This window comes from Maylandia zebra, linkage group LG5 (assembly GCF_041146795.1).
Source record: "Maylandia zebra isolate NMK-2024a linkage group LG5, Mzebra_GT3a, whole genome shotgun sequence".
Taxonomy (NCBI): domain Eukaryota; kingdom Metazoa; phylum Chordata; class Actinopteri; order Cichliformes; family Cichlidae; genus Maylandia; species Maylandia zebra.
Window position 1 is genome coordinate 11,868,520 of NC_135171.1, and position 16,541 is coordinate 11,885,060.

General features: G+C 42.6%; 1 protein-coding gene across 8 annotated transcripts in view; it reads left to right on the forward strand.

The window, feature by feature from the left end:
• The first annotated feature begins 426 nt into the window (after positions 1-426).
• Positions 427-16,541, forward strand: part of LOC101467463 (semaphorin-3F) — a 59,600-nt gene continuing 43,485 nt past the window's right edge. For all 8 annotated transcript variants that reach the window (XM_012924912.5, XM_004571935.6, XM_076883754.1 and 5 more), the window contains exons 1-2: positions 427-868; positions 2,788-2,968. In XM_012924912.5, coding sequence (XP_012780366.1) covers positions 2,851-2,968 — 118 coding nt within the window. In that variant the 5' untranslated portion in view covers positions 427-868; positions 2,788-2,850. The remainder of the gene's footprint in view (positions 869-2,787; positions 2,969-16,541) is intronic.

Sequence of the window (16,541 nt, forward strand, 5' to 3'; positions counted from 1 at the left end):
GCCCATAGTTAACAAATAAAGACCGGCAGACAGTGGGACCTGGCGCAGAACACTTTGTCTCTGTTAGTGCGTTAATCCTGATCTTGTTTAAATAAGGTGTGAACCCCTGATAAAATCGTCACAAGGGGATGATCCTAAAACTTTCTGCTTTGATCTCTGTGTAATAATAAATGTTCCATGATGAAATGGTGATACAAATACACTTTCAGTCAGCTACGCGAGACCAGAGCACAGTATAAAGTCTATTCTCTGACTGTGGTATGATAAGGTAGTAAATCACGTCCGTCGTCCCCCCCCCCCAGGCTGGCAGGCTCACTGATGGGCGGCTCGGCTTGTCGCTGCCCGCCCTGTGGGTGTGTTTAAGGCAAATGGGCCTCTGCATCCACCTGCTAGCGCCCTGCCTCCCTACAGTCAGGAGCGCCCAACTTTCCGACGGAGCACACGCTACGCGTCTGGACACCGCGGGGACTTTTCTTGTATCGAGCGGCTTCCCCCCCCACCCCCCCCCACGAGATGTTGATTGTAGTCGTGCGACGACAGCATCCAATCGACTCTCGGTCACGCACAAGGTTCAGTTAGGAACATTTTCTCCCTTTTTATTTTCGCGCAACTGTAATTTTTCTCATTGTGTTCACTGACAACTCCGGGGCCAATAGACACGCAGTGCGCACAGGTACAAAGTGCCCCCACCCCACCTCCACCCCACTCCTGAACGGGGTTCGACCAGAAAGCCGCGCCGGGATTTTCTATTGTTATTACTGCTTTCAACTTGGAGAGAGAGAAAGAGAGAGAGAGAGAGTGATCGATCTGTTGGAATTGGTTTGTTCAATGACTTGCAAGGCTGAACTTATATCCGGAGACCCGTGAGGTAAGCCTGTATGGACTGTTCCTTTGTGATTATGTATCTATGTATTTATTTTACACTTTATTTCCTTATTATGAATATCACGCAACATGTTACCTGCATACAGGATCGCGCTTTTTTTTGTCAAATACTTGAATTTATGATTGGCACCACGCCTTACCGACTCTCTCATTTTCTTTTTGAAACAATGAAACAGAAACAGCAAATTCTGATCATTATTAATTTCTTTTGATCGGAAAATCAATTCCAGCGCGAATCATTATCACTGTTTATTTAATAGCTGTGCAGTTTACCGTGCGCTCTAATACCGCACCAGACTGTTTACAGTTCTGTCGTCCATGTGTAGCCAAGACTGCCAGTCTGTTACACACATTTCAGCGTGTTTCAGCAACATTCAACATTTTTGCATGAAATTTGTTTTATTATTATTATTCATTGCCGAAGAACACATTCATACATGCACGTGAATAAAGTTGTATAGTGTTTTATTTATTTTTACATACAATACAACACTGAGGAATTTCCCTGTGTCACGGTAACTGTGAAATGTTTTAAAAAATGTTTTTAATCGGCAGCAAATGCAGATGGTTATTTTCTTGTCTGCTGGATTAAAGCAGCGCTGTAGCCACTGAGCCCTGTCCATCCAGATTTTACTGGTTTCCGTCTGTAAGTTTTAATGATTGCATTACATTTGTTCAACACATGTCAGTTAATAAACTGTGAAGAAGCTGAGACCTTTTCTTCTTTTAAGCTATTTGGACTAATATGATGTTTCCATGACTAAAAGGGTTTTTGTTTTTTTGTTTTTTGTTTTTGTAAACTTTTGTATTAATATTTCATATCACTGTCTATGACATACATATTTGTATTTTTTACTTCATGGTACGGTGTGTCTTTCGCAATCCTCGGTGTCATCTGTGAGCGGTGCCTTGTTTGATTTCATGCGCTTGTGCGAAGGAGTTGGCCTCTCTCTTAGAATAAACAGCTGGATGGTTTACAAATTGTAAACAGCCGAGGTTTAAACAGCTGCTTTTACTCATAAATTCGCTTCAGCCAACCAGTCTGAAGACTGTTCTGCTCTGTTGAGGTCTCTGAAGGTGCTTTTGAGGTGGAAATTCGTCCAATGTTTGAAGTGTCAGTGGTTTGTGCGGAGAGGAGATATGCAGGCTGTAGGTGTCCGGTCAGTGAGCTCAGGGAGGCTTTATGGGAACAAAGGTGGAAAAGAAAAGTTTTGCAGGTAAAGAGGTAGCCGCGTACACGAGTATTTCTTATGGTCAGTCACATATGTGTGAAACATCAGCTGCTTAAAGGTATCTATACTTCATCAACAATTAATGTCACCACCTTTTTTTTAGTTGTTCAGCTTTGAGGCTGTCATTACTTGCAGGCCTTTTCTTTAATCAACAGCTAAGACCTGTATTTGAGATGCATCAATCACAATGTTATTTTTGTGCTATTTTCCTTAAGTAAGTGTGAAGTTGTGGTATAGCCTGGCATTAGGTGAACCCAGTAATTACAGCGTGGTGTCATGATGCAGGAATGCATTTTGGTTGCGTGTAGAGGAGCAGAAGAAAAGCTTCAGTGGAGTCAGCGCGATCCTGCCATTATTTTGTCGCGCTCTGAAAAACAAACATAATTTTTACCAAATGGAAGCAATGTGCAAGTCTCTAAAAGTCTGGCTCCTTTCCATTAGGACTCATCAGTTTAATGAAGCTCCCAGAAATCTGGGCGTAAACTCTGCACCTCGGTGCGGTGTCGCCCAAAACTCGCAGTGTGATGGGGCCCTTGGGAGATACAGATTTGACGCGTCACATAAAATTATAAATGAAAAACAGGCTCACGGTGGCAGATTCTTTTTTGGTTTTAAGTGTAAAGTAGAGTCAGCATCTTCTCTTCTCACGTGTTTCTTTTTGTCCCTGCAGATTTAAAAAAACAAACAAAAAAAACAAAAAGCAGCCTTTGGAGCTACAGGAGGTTGGTCCACCATGCAGCTGGACGGTCTGTGGACGGTCCACACCCTCCTGGCACTGTGCGGCTTGGCTTTTGGGAACCAAGTGAGCAATGAGCCACTGGCCGCGCCCCGTGTCTTCATCTCTTTTAAAGGTGGGAACCTGAACTGCTCTCTTCTACCCTCATCTTCCCTCTTGCTTCTAATTCTTGGTTTACTCCTGGCTTTCCTGTGTTTTAGTCAGTGCTGGTTTTTCCTCTGCCATGAGTTTGCTCACCGGCTGACTGATGAAATGACAGTTGTGCAATTGGAGTGATTGTGGCTTTGATAAGTTCTTGAGGGTTTTTCAGAGGAAGAACTTAGAGCATCACCAGAGCAGCGCTGCGCAGACCACAAACAAATCATGCAACTCTCATACGCACGCTGCTCCCTTTCCTCAGACCTCCAGGCATCATAATAACCACCAGATGCTCCCACTGGCCTGTATTGCACAAATACAAACACAAACAGTGACGGAGCAGATGCACATATTGAGAAATGTGTACGTCTCGCCCATTTTGAGAGCATATACATGATTATTGTTTTAGTTAATCAAATGCAGTGTCTTTATCTTCAGTCTTCTTTAGTACTGAATCTCTAAATTGGAGCCACAAAGAGAGATGGGATAATAAGGAGCATGTAATAACTCCATGGCCATTATGTGATTATTCTCTGGTGAAGCAGATGCACTTTGGGAGGCGGGGGGAGGTTGTATTTGTGCGTTCCATCGGCCATACAGATTAGGTGAGATGGTCTTCCGGGTTCTCCGGGGTGCAGAGTGAGAGAGAGGGTATTACCAAGAGCAAATTGCCAGGATCAGCCAAGCAGAGCGACATCCCCGGGGCCTGTCCTGCTCGCAGATCAAGCCTTTGATTAGCATCCAGAGAAAAGCTCGGGGAGCAAGCGGCAGCTCCCCTGTTTGCTTTTGCTTTCTTCGTTTCCCAGCGCTCCCTGGTAGTACAAGTTGACTTAATTAAGTGGACTGGCACAGTTCATTGTCGAAGGCGTTTTCCTGCTTTAATCAAGTGGGATTTAACACACCAGTGAGCTCACATCCCGAGTTCAGCAGTTTTTTCATTTTCCAGATATCATCTTAGTGCTGTGTTGTTTTAGAGAGAACTGTGCAAATTGTTTGTGTGCGTGTTGTTGGTTTTTTTACTCTATAAGCTGTTCTGTGTCCAGTGAGCTTGTGTATAGGTTCATCTTTGGATGGCTGAACTTATATATTTGAAAGCGACAGACTACAGGCGCTGTTCTTTGGCTGACAAGGAAAAAGCTGGGCACTGCTGCTTACCTGTGTATGTTTGCCTCTCTAGTCAATATGAATTTCACAGTCTACTGCTACTGCCTCTCTCAGAGGAATGCACCCCCCTCTCCATTCAATATTATGACTCCCTCTGCCTTAATTGCTTTTTTGAGAGGGGCCTTGTAGTCCTTACCTTGGCAAGCTGGCTGCACTTCCCCTGATGCATCATGATGTGTAAAGTTTTTTGCTTGAGCTGTTTGGGAAGGCAGTTTGCCTCTGAGCGGCGGCATAAATGGAACACAGCTTGAAGACAAGTATGGGCAATATGCAGGTCTTTTATGGTGAGACTACAGGAGGGTATGAGTTAATTTTCAGGTCCCACTTCATAATTATTGATCATTATGCCAGTGAGTCACCCTGTGAAGAAAAATCTTAAATTGCAGCTATAAAGCTGCTTGTCTGTGCTGAACTAAACACATGTTTCAAACTGATTAACTTGGTAGCAGAGCAGCGAGGTTAAGAACCATGACCTCTGTCTGGGAGGCCCTCACTTCCCTATTAAAGCAGGTAGAGTAAATCATGGGACCTAATTGCTTTTGCCTTTCCTCCATGTCGCGTGTGCAGCTTTTATAGCAGGAAAACACGTTCGGCGATGCTAAAATAACCCTCTCAGTGTACTTAGAGGACACGGGAAGTTGAACAATGTATCTGCTCATATGCATTTGATAAAAGATTTGTGTTTGCAAAATCTAATGGATAAAAAGTCTAACGGATAAACTTAGCAAGTAGACTTTGTTCAGGCTTATCAGCTGAGGAGAAAGGGCAACTCTGGCTGAAGAAGCCTTCCTCACTTTAAACAGCAAAAAGCTGTAGTCAGTGTCAGATGAGCAAATTGGGGACAAAGCAAACCCATAACAACTAATCATGTGACTTTTTTTTGAAGTCGACTGGCATGATAGACTCTTATCAGATAAGTAGCTTATTTACACAGTGAAAGTTTTGATATTAAAATATCTTCCTGTTTGGGGACTGAATCAATTATGGTTTCAATAACAGTTTTTAACACACAGTAATGCACGTTTTCTTCTGTTTTAATGATTTTAATGGAGACATGCATCCTGTGGAGATGAAAACCTGTCTATTGTAATAATCACTTTCTGGCATCTTTGAGCTAAGTTATCTTAAATAAAGCAACCAGTCTTCGTTTAACACCAGATACAGTGCATTAGTGAAGTGATGGGCAGAATTGTGTATGTGCTCTACCCTTTTCTCTGAGACTCCCAAGTCACGCAAGATCTGAGTTTCAACATTTTAAGAGTTACATTTTTTCTTTTTTTTTTAAATCTTTTAAATGTTCTGCTTATATCACGCTGTGTTGCAGAAAACATGGCATTTTCTAAATGGACAAAACACTCCAGGGAGGAGGGAAAAAGTCATGCTGCTTCTGTTGGCCCACATTTCTGCTATAACATGTTTCAGTTCCTGCATAAAGTAGATCCAAATCTAAATCCATACTAATGGCTCTGCTACTCTGGGCACATGAACTTTAGCCTCATCTGGGCTGCTGTGAGTTCATATGCTTAAAATAATCGCAGAACATCACTTAGGCTGTGCTGTGTTCTTCAAATGCTTTAAATGCAGTTGTTGACATAACGGGCGTGACCGGTGATTACGAAAAAAAGAGAGAAGAAGAAGCCTTTTAATGTAAAGTTTTTCTTAGTCTGCTTAATTGCTAAGGCAGACGGCAAACGTCAGCTCAGAACAAACAGAGGCACGGGGTCAAGAGTCTCCATGCAAATTTTCACTTTGAAAAGTCAGGCCAGCATAATCTACCGCTGAGGGTGGAGCCATGTCTTGCACCACAAAAGAGCACTTCAGAATTATCACCTTTTGGAAACAAGCTTCTCACACTTAACTTCAGCAATGCCACTCTGTCCCGTCAGTACAAGTAAAAAGTCCTTTAAATGCCATAACATCATCAGGATTACAGCACACTAGCCCCCACCTCCTCCCTCTGACTGCGCATGAGGCCAAAGCCACCGGGATGACGGCAGAATGTGGGTCAGCTCCGCTACAATAAACAGGCTCGCCACAGGCAGTGCAGGTGGCAGTAAGAGAAAGCCACCCTGGCTCATCATTAAGCCACATATTTCTCATCTGCACGCCCTCCTGTGAACGGCAAACAGCGGGCTACTATTTTTACCCCACAGGAAAGTCTGTAGTCTATATTGGGTGAGAGTGCATGTGTGTTTTGGTGGGTGGGTGGCAGCGTAGAGGGTTAGAAACTTCCCTTTGGGGTTAAATGCCAGGCATTCTGGTATGTGTCAACCCGTGTTATGGGGTGGTTATGTTTCTGTTTAGCTTTTAATTCCATCGAGTAACAACAGATGAGGATCAAATCTGAAACTGTCATGTAAAAAGCAGTGTAGCAGGGAAGTAGCTGCTTCGATAAGTCAGTAGTTTGGTATCGCTTCGACTTTGGGCTCGGCCTTTTACAACCAGCCTGTCACTTGTCTAGTAAATGTTTAAACTGTTATTGCTGTTGTTCACACAACACATTCCCATGGTCACTTTCTTCTTTGGAGCTATAGATTAGTTGCCCGAATGAACCCAGGCTCTTAACACTTGTGACCTTATCGGCGTGCATGTTTGAGTCTGAAGCCTTAAGTGTTTATTCAGCATTGATTGTTTCAGTGACAAATGCAGTTTAAACTTTTGATCTTTTGTATTATTACTTGTGCATTTGCTGACAGTAATAACAACCTGCAGCTTCCCTTTCAGTTTCTTGATGCACATCTGACTTGCTTCAAGCATACTGGTAGAATTTCACCCTCGCAGTAATATTGCAATGGTGCCCGACCGCGTGCATAAGCCACGAAACCACTGACCCTGTCGTCTGGGGCTGCTGCTGATGTTTTGCTGTGATCTCTAATTACTGTTTGCGAGGCCTGAGTCCATATAACCCCACGGCAGTAGAGTAATGACTGAAAAAGCACTGAAAACCACTATTACTTTGGCCACGTCCCAGACCTCAGCTTGTCTCCACAGCAGCTAAGCTCAGTTATATTTAGTGTAAAACTCTCTTCTCCCTCGGCAGCCACACAGAAGTCATTTGTGGCGCTGTGGTTAACCACTGAACGCAAACGGCCAAGTGGTGACGGTGGTTTAAGTGCAAGTGTAGAGTGGTCCGGAGCAACTTGTGCTCTGCTGCGATCCAGCTGTCAAAAGTGTCACTTAATTGTAACGTCCAACTTGGCCTGGAAACCACTGACTTTTAATTTAATGGAGTGGGTGTAGAGAAGAGTGTGTATATTAAAGAAAAAAGAGGCTGAGCCCGATGTTCCAGGAAATGGTGTTAATCCTCCGCTGCGGTGTACATGACTTCAAAACATTTGTATTTGTAACGGCCGCTCCTTAAACTTTATGGGGAAAATTTGTCTCTCATTTATAATCACTGCTGAGGACTTTAGAATTCACACATTTGTTTTAATTTATGGACATAACTTCTGTTGCGTGGTTTTCCTATAACTTCACACGTGTGAGGAAACACATTAAGTGGGGATTTGTGCTCAAGCAATTAAAAGCTGAGTTCATGTTAAAATGGGATGCAGCTCAGCCTGAAATCTATTTATCTCTCTGGCCAAGCTAATTTCTGAGCACAGCATGGTTTATGTTCACTTCATTGAGCTTCATTTAAATCTTTTTAGCAGTTGGCGTAAATGAAATGTGACTGCTGGTCTGCAGCAGTCCTCACCCAACTTTAGGCATGAATGCTTGTCTGGTCACAGGTAATCAGTGAACGCTTCACAGCGGTATACGTCCAACGGCCTCAGACTGAGAGGTCAGACTCTGGGATCGATTATCTGTCTGTCTCTGCCCCCCTGCAACCTTAACTCTGCCCCCTATTTGGTGGATGACTGATAGTACCGTGATTACATTTTATTTCTGGACCACTGAGTCTATTGTTTTGATTGGAATGCACTGAAGATGAAAAATAACAGCGTACTTTTCACTTAAAGCACAGTGTCATTAGAATTTGTGTCTGTGGATAATATTTTAATGTGATTCGCAATGAATCAATATGTGTTGCAGGTTCTAATTATTCTTTTCTTCAAGTTTTACTCACATCCGTAATGAAAAGTAATGTAATCTGTAATGCATAATTGCTTTTAAATGTGCTAAGAATTTATCGTCATAAAGTTTTGCAATTGAATTTATTCATCTGTTGGCCATAGACTGCAGTACTGCAGGAGACAGTGCTCCTGCCACCCTCACCCCTCTACTTGTCAGGTATATGTGTGGGACAGACGTGTGATATTCCCTGAAAAGATGAGTCTGTTGGCTCCTTTCAGCATGTTGCCCCTGAATCCAGCAGTAAGCTGATGCCCCGTCTCTATCAGTGCCAATTTCCTTCTGCAAATAAACTCGCGTTCACAGTGTCATCTCATAGCCAACCGTTAGCTCTGTCTGAGCCTCCCACCCGGCGCTGATGCTGCGCCTCCTGGAATATGTGTTTTATCCTCTCACTGCCAATCGCTGTTAAATGCGCACAGGCTTTTCTTTATGATGGTCCATGAATTGACTCATTGTGTTTCAGTGTTATTGAATATAGCTGCTTGGCACCTCTGCTTGATTCTAATGCCATATGGCTGTGAGGTTGTAAAGAGTATCACATGCTGCTTGGGTGGTCCTAAGGTTTGATAAAAGAGGGAGTAGTATCATTGCTGGGATTCTCTTTCTTCAGCATATGGTTACTGGATGTAGGGAGTGTGTGTGTGTGTGTGCAGGTGTGTGTGTGTGTGTATGTGTGTGTGTGTGTGTGCGTGCAGGTGTGTGCAGGTGCAGAGTTGTTAAGAGAGAACATTGTTCTTATGCTTCTGATGATTGTGGGCAACCAATGAAGGTGACAGCTGATCCCCCACGCACCACTCCCATCCACAACCAGTTGTGCTGCCCCTCATTGAGTGTCCTTCCTGTTAAAAGGGGGATTTTTCATTCCCATTGTCATCAAGTGGTCATTCATTCAAAAAAATATATCCAACATGCTGACTTTCAGTTCTACCAAATTCTATCTGTGACTTTCTGCACATATTTATACTTCACACCTGCACATATGGATAGTATGCATTCAATTGTTTTATAGTGTTGGTTGTGTGTGTGTATGTATGTATGTATATATATATATATGTATATGTATGTGTGTGTGTGCTTCTTTTCATGTGTGCCGAGAATTACCAAATTAAATTTCTTTACGTGTGAACATATAATCACAATAAAGGACTGTTCTTCTTCTTCTTTCAGTTAGTTGAATACATACATACACAATTTCTTTTACAATAGGTCTGTATAATATTAATTAATTTAATGGAATCTGATCAAATGAAATTTACTTGATCGGTATGCAGTTTATGCAAAGCATATTTTCCAAGCATATTGATTATTATTATTGTTTATTTATTATTATTATTATTATTATTTGAATAAATAAACTTTTGATTTGATATATTTCAGTTGCATTTTACTCTTAAAATTATTGCTTCATGTTTATGAGAATAAACAACATTGTTTTTAGGGTAGGGGTCTGATTGATAGGATCTTACAATATGAAGCACCTGGAAGTGACTGTTGTTGTGATTTGGTGCCATAGAAACAAAGTTGAGTTGAACTGAATTAAAAATGGTTGCTGTAACCAATTAACAGTTTAACTACTGGTCATATTGGGTAAAGAAAAGCCTGAACTAATTTCAGAAGCCTGAACTGGTAAATAACTCCACTCTAACCATAACATATCAAAATAGCTGCCAAATAGTCTGTTAATTTCAGCTCAGCTCTAATCGAACTCTTATGCCATAATGTCCTTTTTCCTTCTACTACTTAGCTAACTTTCTCTGGCATCGGAACTACAGTAAATGCACGGGGACTGGGGTGTTTTGGATTCCTGGCGTGTCAGCGGCGCTCTCTTTTTGCATCTGCAGTATGAGATCTGTCATATCGAGAGCAGGGCGTTTGCGCTTTGGTCAGGGTTTCACCTGACGAGCAGCCTTCTGAGTCAGGTGACTCGCCAGTGAAACCGAGATGGTCTCTCAAAATGAATGAGGACCCAGTGTTGTCTCTCCATCTTGTCTTTCAAGGGCATGTTGCTGCATCTAATGCCGCCACCCTGACTCTCCTCACAAGACTGAAAAATACCACCCAAACTGTCCAGATATTGTTGTAATTTTTTCTTTCTTTCCTCCAGTAGCTATCTGTTGCACATATGTTTTCTATTTATGGAACTGTACACTCTTCCAGTTTTTTATGAAATTGCCAAAATATGCAGGTTTAGAGCACTAGAGATCTCAAACCGAGCAGAGGACGTGGTTATGTCACAGTATGGACAAATGTGTTGGAGTCGTAAATTATTTTGCATGTTGAAACCAAGTAATGAGGTTAGATGATGTACTTTGTTAGTTTCTGTAATCACAACAAGCTGCCAGGGAAAGGTTTTACTGCCAACAGTAGCCTAAAACTTCTCAAAGGAGAAAACCATCAGTCACCCTTTGTTGTCATTGTACTACATTTTCCTTTGTTGAGGAAACTGATAATAGATAATGATGTAGCATTCCCAGCCTTGACATCTTGGTAACCTGGTTGGTATCTAGCACACCTGCCAGTCTTCTAGGCTCGTTCTTTCCAGGTGGCATAATTAAGACTTCCTGTGGGACTTCATGTCTTTTCTCACTTGTGAAAACAGGGCATTAGCGGAGACCGGATGAACAGGTTGAAGACTCAGACTAGCTTTGTCTTTGCACTGCTGCTGAGGCTGAACATTGTATATTCTTAGCACCAGTGTTTCTCTTGTGGCAGATTAAGGTGTCAGGGAGAATAATGGTCCAGACGGCTTACACAAGTTCTTGGATCCAGCTCAACCTGCGCCCAAGTTTCACAAAAGGTTTACGGTTTCGAATGTGGCATTGTGTGTTTTCCTTTAGGAAAATGTAACTCAAGAGAAACATGGTAAAAAAGACAGGAAGCTGTACACAGAGGTGTGGGAGTAAGATAATGAGACAGGTAAAATGAATTCAGTGGTTGCCCAGGTGAATGGCACCTGCTTTGAAGTGCTTCTTTGTCTTGTCATCTGGGCAGATGGATGACTTGATCCCTATCACGGTCTAATACTCACCAATTTCTGTTATCTTAGATCATCAGACAGAGAATTGTCGTTGCTTTTTGAGACTTAAAACTGTGGATGGTATTCAGGTTTGAGTCATTTATCTGCTCCTGAACACTTCCCTTGAAGCCAGCCTGTCAAAGCACTCTTTTCATTGCAGCTCATCCAGAACACTGAACCACCTTGTCTTCAACCTCTGCAAATTCACCCCGCCACCCCCAACACCAACCCCCTACCGGGGCTGTATGTAGACGTTCATATCATATTCAAAGCACAGTTCTGCCATACCAGGTTTTGAAGGTAACAGTCCCTTTCCTCTCCTGCCTTGTACCTCCTGGTCTGTGACTTTAGTCCTGCACACCACCCCAAACTTCCCCGGGGTAAGCTGCAAAAAGACACTTGGCTCGTTTTTTGCTGCAAACAGCCAAATCATCACTTGTTCGTTCTTGTTCCTTACTTAAGGCTTCTGAATGCTTACCTCACTCTAGCCTAAAGAGTACAATCAGTCCACGTCTGTAGTTGCAGGCTTTTAACGTTATCTCTTCACGAGGTATCTCATATCACCCTCATATCAAGACGCTAAGTATATAGGAGTTGCTCAGGAAGGTCAAGTGGGAGGGAGTGACCCAGACACGGGAGGTCAAGGCCACTGTCACCTTCTGATCTACAACCTCAACATTATTTCTCACCCTCTGACGCTCGGGGGTAGTATTTCAGATGCCTCTTGCAGACTTGGAACTCCTAAGATGAGCCCTTTTTTCGTCCCTGCAGTAAATCCACCATAGCTGAGATGGTGCAATGCACTGTGACGTCATAGACTGCATATTGCCAGTACAGATTAAATGCTGCACTGGACCATCAGTTTGTTAACTGTCAAGACAGAAATGCTGATAATGTTAATGGTATGTTTTCTATGCTTTTGCTGTGTAAACATATTTACTGTGATATCTGACAGCTTGTTTCAATGAGGCCCCAAATTGCTCCCGATGGTCAGGCCGCTACCTTTCATAGCAGCTCTCTGTGTGTGAGGTCGGTCCAAGTACTTGAGCACTTTGGACAAGCATAGGTTTACTATGTACAGTATGAAATGATTTGTTTTACAACTAAAAGATACTGTAGACCATTTATTTAAGTAGAAGCACTGATAGCACCCAGTTAGTGCTCAGGTAAAGTATGTATAGTAACCATGATAAGATAAAAATATTTTAAGTATTAAAAGTGATTGCAAATCGATTATTGTTTCTCATTCATTGACTTTGGGGCAGCATTTTACTCTTGGAATTAGCTGAAGTGGAACAGATTTTTAAAAAAACAAGAGTATTTTGAGATTTTTGTGTGTTTTGCATGTAAATTAAATAATCTGAAAAGCACCTAGTAGCACAAGCTGTCATATAAAATCTACTGGAATGAAAATAATGTTTATTTCTGATATGCTGTGAAAGTGGAAGTAGCTCAAATTCCAACTTAAGAACAAACCATAAAATTTGCAAATATATTTAAAGGTGGCTACTTTTCACCAATTTATTTTTCTAACAATATGCTATATTTACATTTGATCATATGAGGATTAGTTAGACTGTTCAACAAGCAAGCGGCTACTTTCTGAGTAAAGTTTTAAATAAAGTGTTTACATTTGACTCCCACTTAATCTTTGTCATAATAATCTTGATAGAGATTAATGTTGAAAAAATGGTTTTGCAAACATTAGGTCATGTTAGTGAAGCTGACGTAATCGCTGCCATGTAGTTTAAGTCATAACACAGAGTTTTTAAAGTGTGGTGTACAAGAAGAGCATACATCCATAAATATCTTTTTCAGCTGAAGCCCCGGCTCCATTCATGATGTTTCTAGTTGCTGTGTATCAGTGCAGCTGGCCGCAGTGATGAAACTGGATTATTTCTGCTGCGCTGTGACTTTTTATTGGGGTTTCAGAAAATTTAAGTAAATCCAGGGCAACATTTGACCTCTTCAGATTCGCATTTAGTGACAAACAAATGTTCATTATCAATCACCAGTCACCCATACTGCTAGGACAGAGAAAGTCGTCTGTGAGATTGGAGTGCAGAACACAGAAACTGTGCGCTATTCAGCTCATAAACTGCAGTCAGCAGTTCACCTCCCGCCTAAAACCTTTCACCATGTTTAGACCCTGCTTCCCACCTCTTCATCCGATCACTGATGAGGTCATACATTATTCCACATTGGTAAGGGGAAATGAGGCCGTTTGGAAGACACACTGAAGAGTTTAACCCATAAGAGCACTCGGGCATAATACAATGCATGCACTTTGATGTCTTTGTTGTGGTGTGGTTTTGAAATGCTGATTTGGAGATTTCTCTTTTGCATGTTGGTGGAGTAGGTGTTAATTGCAGAGTGTGGGGACGGACTCTTGATCCCACCCATTGAGGATGGGCTGGGGCCGGCAGTGACCCCCTGATAGGCTTGTTTTTTTGTAAATGTCCCCCCTGTGGTGTTGTGTCCTCTTGATTGGTGAGGGAGATGAAAAAGGGGAGACCCTGGCATGCAAGTCCCCTTGTTGTTGTTGTTGTTTGGCGTCGCCCACACACTCTTCCCCCTGTGAAGGTCCTATAGCTGCAGGGGTGTTTGTGTAGGTTTGCCTCTTATTCATAGAAGTTCATTCACATTCTGGGAGACCTGGGGGTGGACGTCAAACTGGCATCAGGCCTTTTTTGTCAATGAATGCCGCACACAGGATCCCCGCAGGCCTTTTACCGTGCTTCCTATAGGATTCCTCGGTCCGGGTCCGAGGAGCACCACTGTGGCGCTCCAAAGGGAGGACAGCAATTTAGAGTGGAGGTGAAAAATGAGGTCCTCAGATGGGAAAATGAAAATCAACAAGAGGAAAAGAGACTGTTTACATCCTGCACTCCACCTGGCACGCTGCCAGACCAACAGTGGGAGATGTGTTGCAATATAAAAGCAGAGAGGATTATGAGTAGTAAGGGAAATATTTGTGAAACTATTTGGTAATGCCCTGGTGTTGCTAACTTTGTTCTGTCATCCTTTTCTTTGATTCTCTCGGCGAGATGTACATGCTCATGAGCTCTCCAAGCCTCTTATTGTTTTGTAAATCTTCAGATGAAAGAGCGTGGTGTTACTGTGTGTTCCCTGTTTGACTTCTTAACTCAGTTGCTTGTTTTCCTGCTTAGCCCTTCAATGGTGGGTTAATGAATACTTTATTGCCACTTTACTGTGTGGATCTTAGTGGCCGTATTTAATTTCTCCCCCCTCGAGGGACGTCCTGTGGCGTTTCCCAGAGTTTCGGCGCAGCCTACTTTGCATTTCTTTTCTGCGAGAAGACAAACGCGCCTAGAGTCCAAGATGAAGCGCTCTGACAGAGGGAGGCCGGGACAGAGAAAAGGGGATGAGAGGAAGAGAGGCAGGCACAGAGTGAGCTAGGATTTCACTCCCACTTCTTTCCCTCCGAGCTCTGAATCAGTCCAAAGTTCCTCTCATGGGCTACAGTGTGGATCAGGTTTTACCCCTGCTTGTCTTCTCCTACCTTCCCAAGTTTTGACATGCTTATGTTTTATCTTTCAGGGTGGAATTAAAAGCAGCACAGTAGGGCTGCACAGTCAAGAATAGAGTTGCAGAAAGTTTGTTGGATGAGCTCTCCAGGATAGACACAGAAAAAAAACATAAACACAGAAAACCCATTCAGTAATCATACACCATGGGATGTGTCCATATTTTGTCATTTAACTGGAGTTGAGCTTCAGTGGTGTGGATTTCAGGGAGCAGTGAATGCATTTCTGTGTCACTGTAGTTGACACCTAGAGAAAAAAGACAAAGCTCTCAGGTCCACCTCATGTGGGTCACCACTGATATCATAGCCCACCTTGAAAGTGTTTCTTCTCTTCACTCAAAATGCTGTCAGACAGATCTCAGTAATCCTGCTCAACTGTGATGAGTGTTTGCTGTTTTAAAGCCTGTAATTAAGTCAGTTAACCTCCCCTCTGTTCCAAGAGGTTCCAGAGAGAGAGGTTCCAGGGGGTCCAGGCGCCCTTCTCTGTCACATGCTGAACCCCGTGGTGAGCGATGGGTTTTTAATGGAGGCCTCCCAGCACAAAACCAACCTGAGGGAATATTTAAAAGATTGGCACAAAACAAAAAAGCGCAGGAATTAATAAACAGCCCCTTCCTGTCCCCGTAAATTTGGAAGCCTCCTTTTTCCAAAGGTAATTGATTGGAACAAATTAGCAGCGGAAAGATAAACTATGGCTAGGTGAGATGCTGGGCTTCTGGTGATACGCTCTGGGCATAATTAACTGTTGCGTTGAGGCCCGTGGTAAAGCTCGCCCCTGTGTTTGCCGTATTAGCACTAGTGCTGGACTCTGTGGAGACGATCTGTAAATCTACTCTACGTTCAAGCAAAGTGTTTGAGTTGTTTTAGGGGATGCAGTTTGTTTCCACAAAAGTATTATGCCAGAAATAAGAAAAAAAGTTGGGCGTTGCTTAGACTGGCAATGATGTGGGAGGCACTTGTTGCACATGTGCTATTGTGGTGGTTGTGGTCATCAGTTTGGACATAGGGTATTGTAGTTGCACCTCATATTGCACCTTAAAAAAAATCCGTAGTGGCATCAGAGACTAACATCACAGTCAGAAGTAATTACACCATGACTCAGTTTATTATGATTTGCATGGTTAAGGGAAAAGCAGGAGTGTCTTTTAGCTAAAACTAAGGCAACAGAACATGAAAGCTCAGTGAAATAAAATCAATAGAAGATGATAAAACCTGGCATATTTAAATTATACCTAGTTTAAGTTGCACATTATCGGCTTTCCATTCTCTTTCTATTCTTGCCAAAGAAACTTGCAAAATCTAACAACCAAGTTACGTCAAGTTCTGAAACAGCTTTTAACACGCAGACACCAGAGTTGCTGATAGATGCAGCGATGAGTCTTTTCACAGCTCAAGCCTACCTCTACCTCTGTGTCGTTCCAGGTTTAACACATCCACACTTCTTTCTCTTAACAGTGTGCTTCAGCTGCTCGGCAACGCCTCTCGAGATGTCAAGAAAATTCACTTTCATGCGTTAATCAGACGGGAAGTCTGAGCGAGCTCTGAAAAGAGCTGTCATGACCCCAAACAATCACTGACACACCTGATACTTTACCTGTCACAGGGTTCCCTCTCCTTTTTAATTCTCCTTTATGAGCCGTGCCTTCATTGTGAAGGATGCTTTCATGTGCTGTTAAATGTCTGTTGATATGCCTGCAGACATTTTGTCCTTTTGTCGTTAGGGCTTCACACACAAGGTCTGCTGTT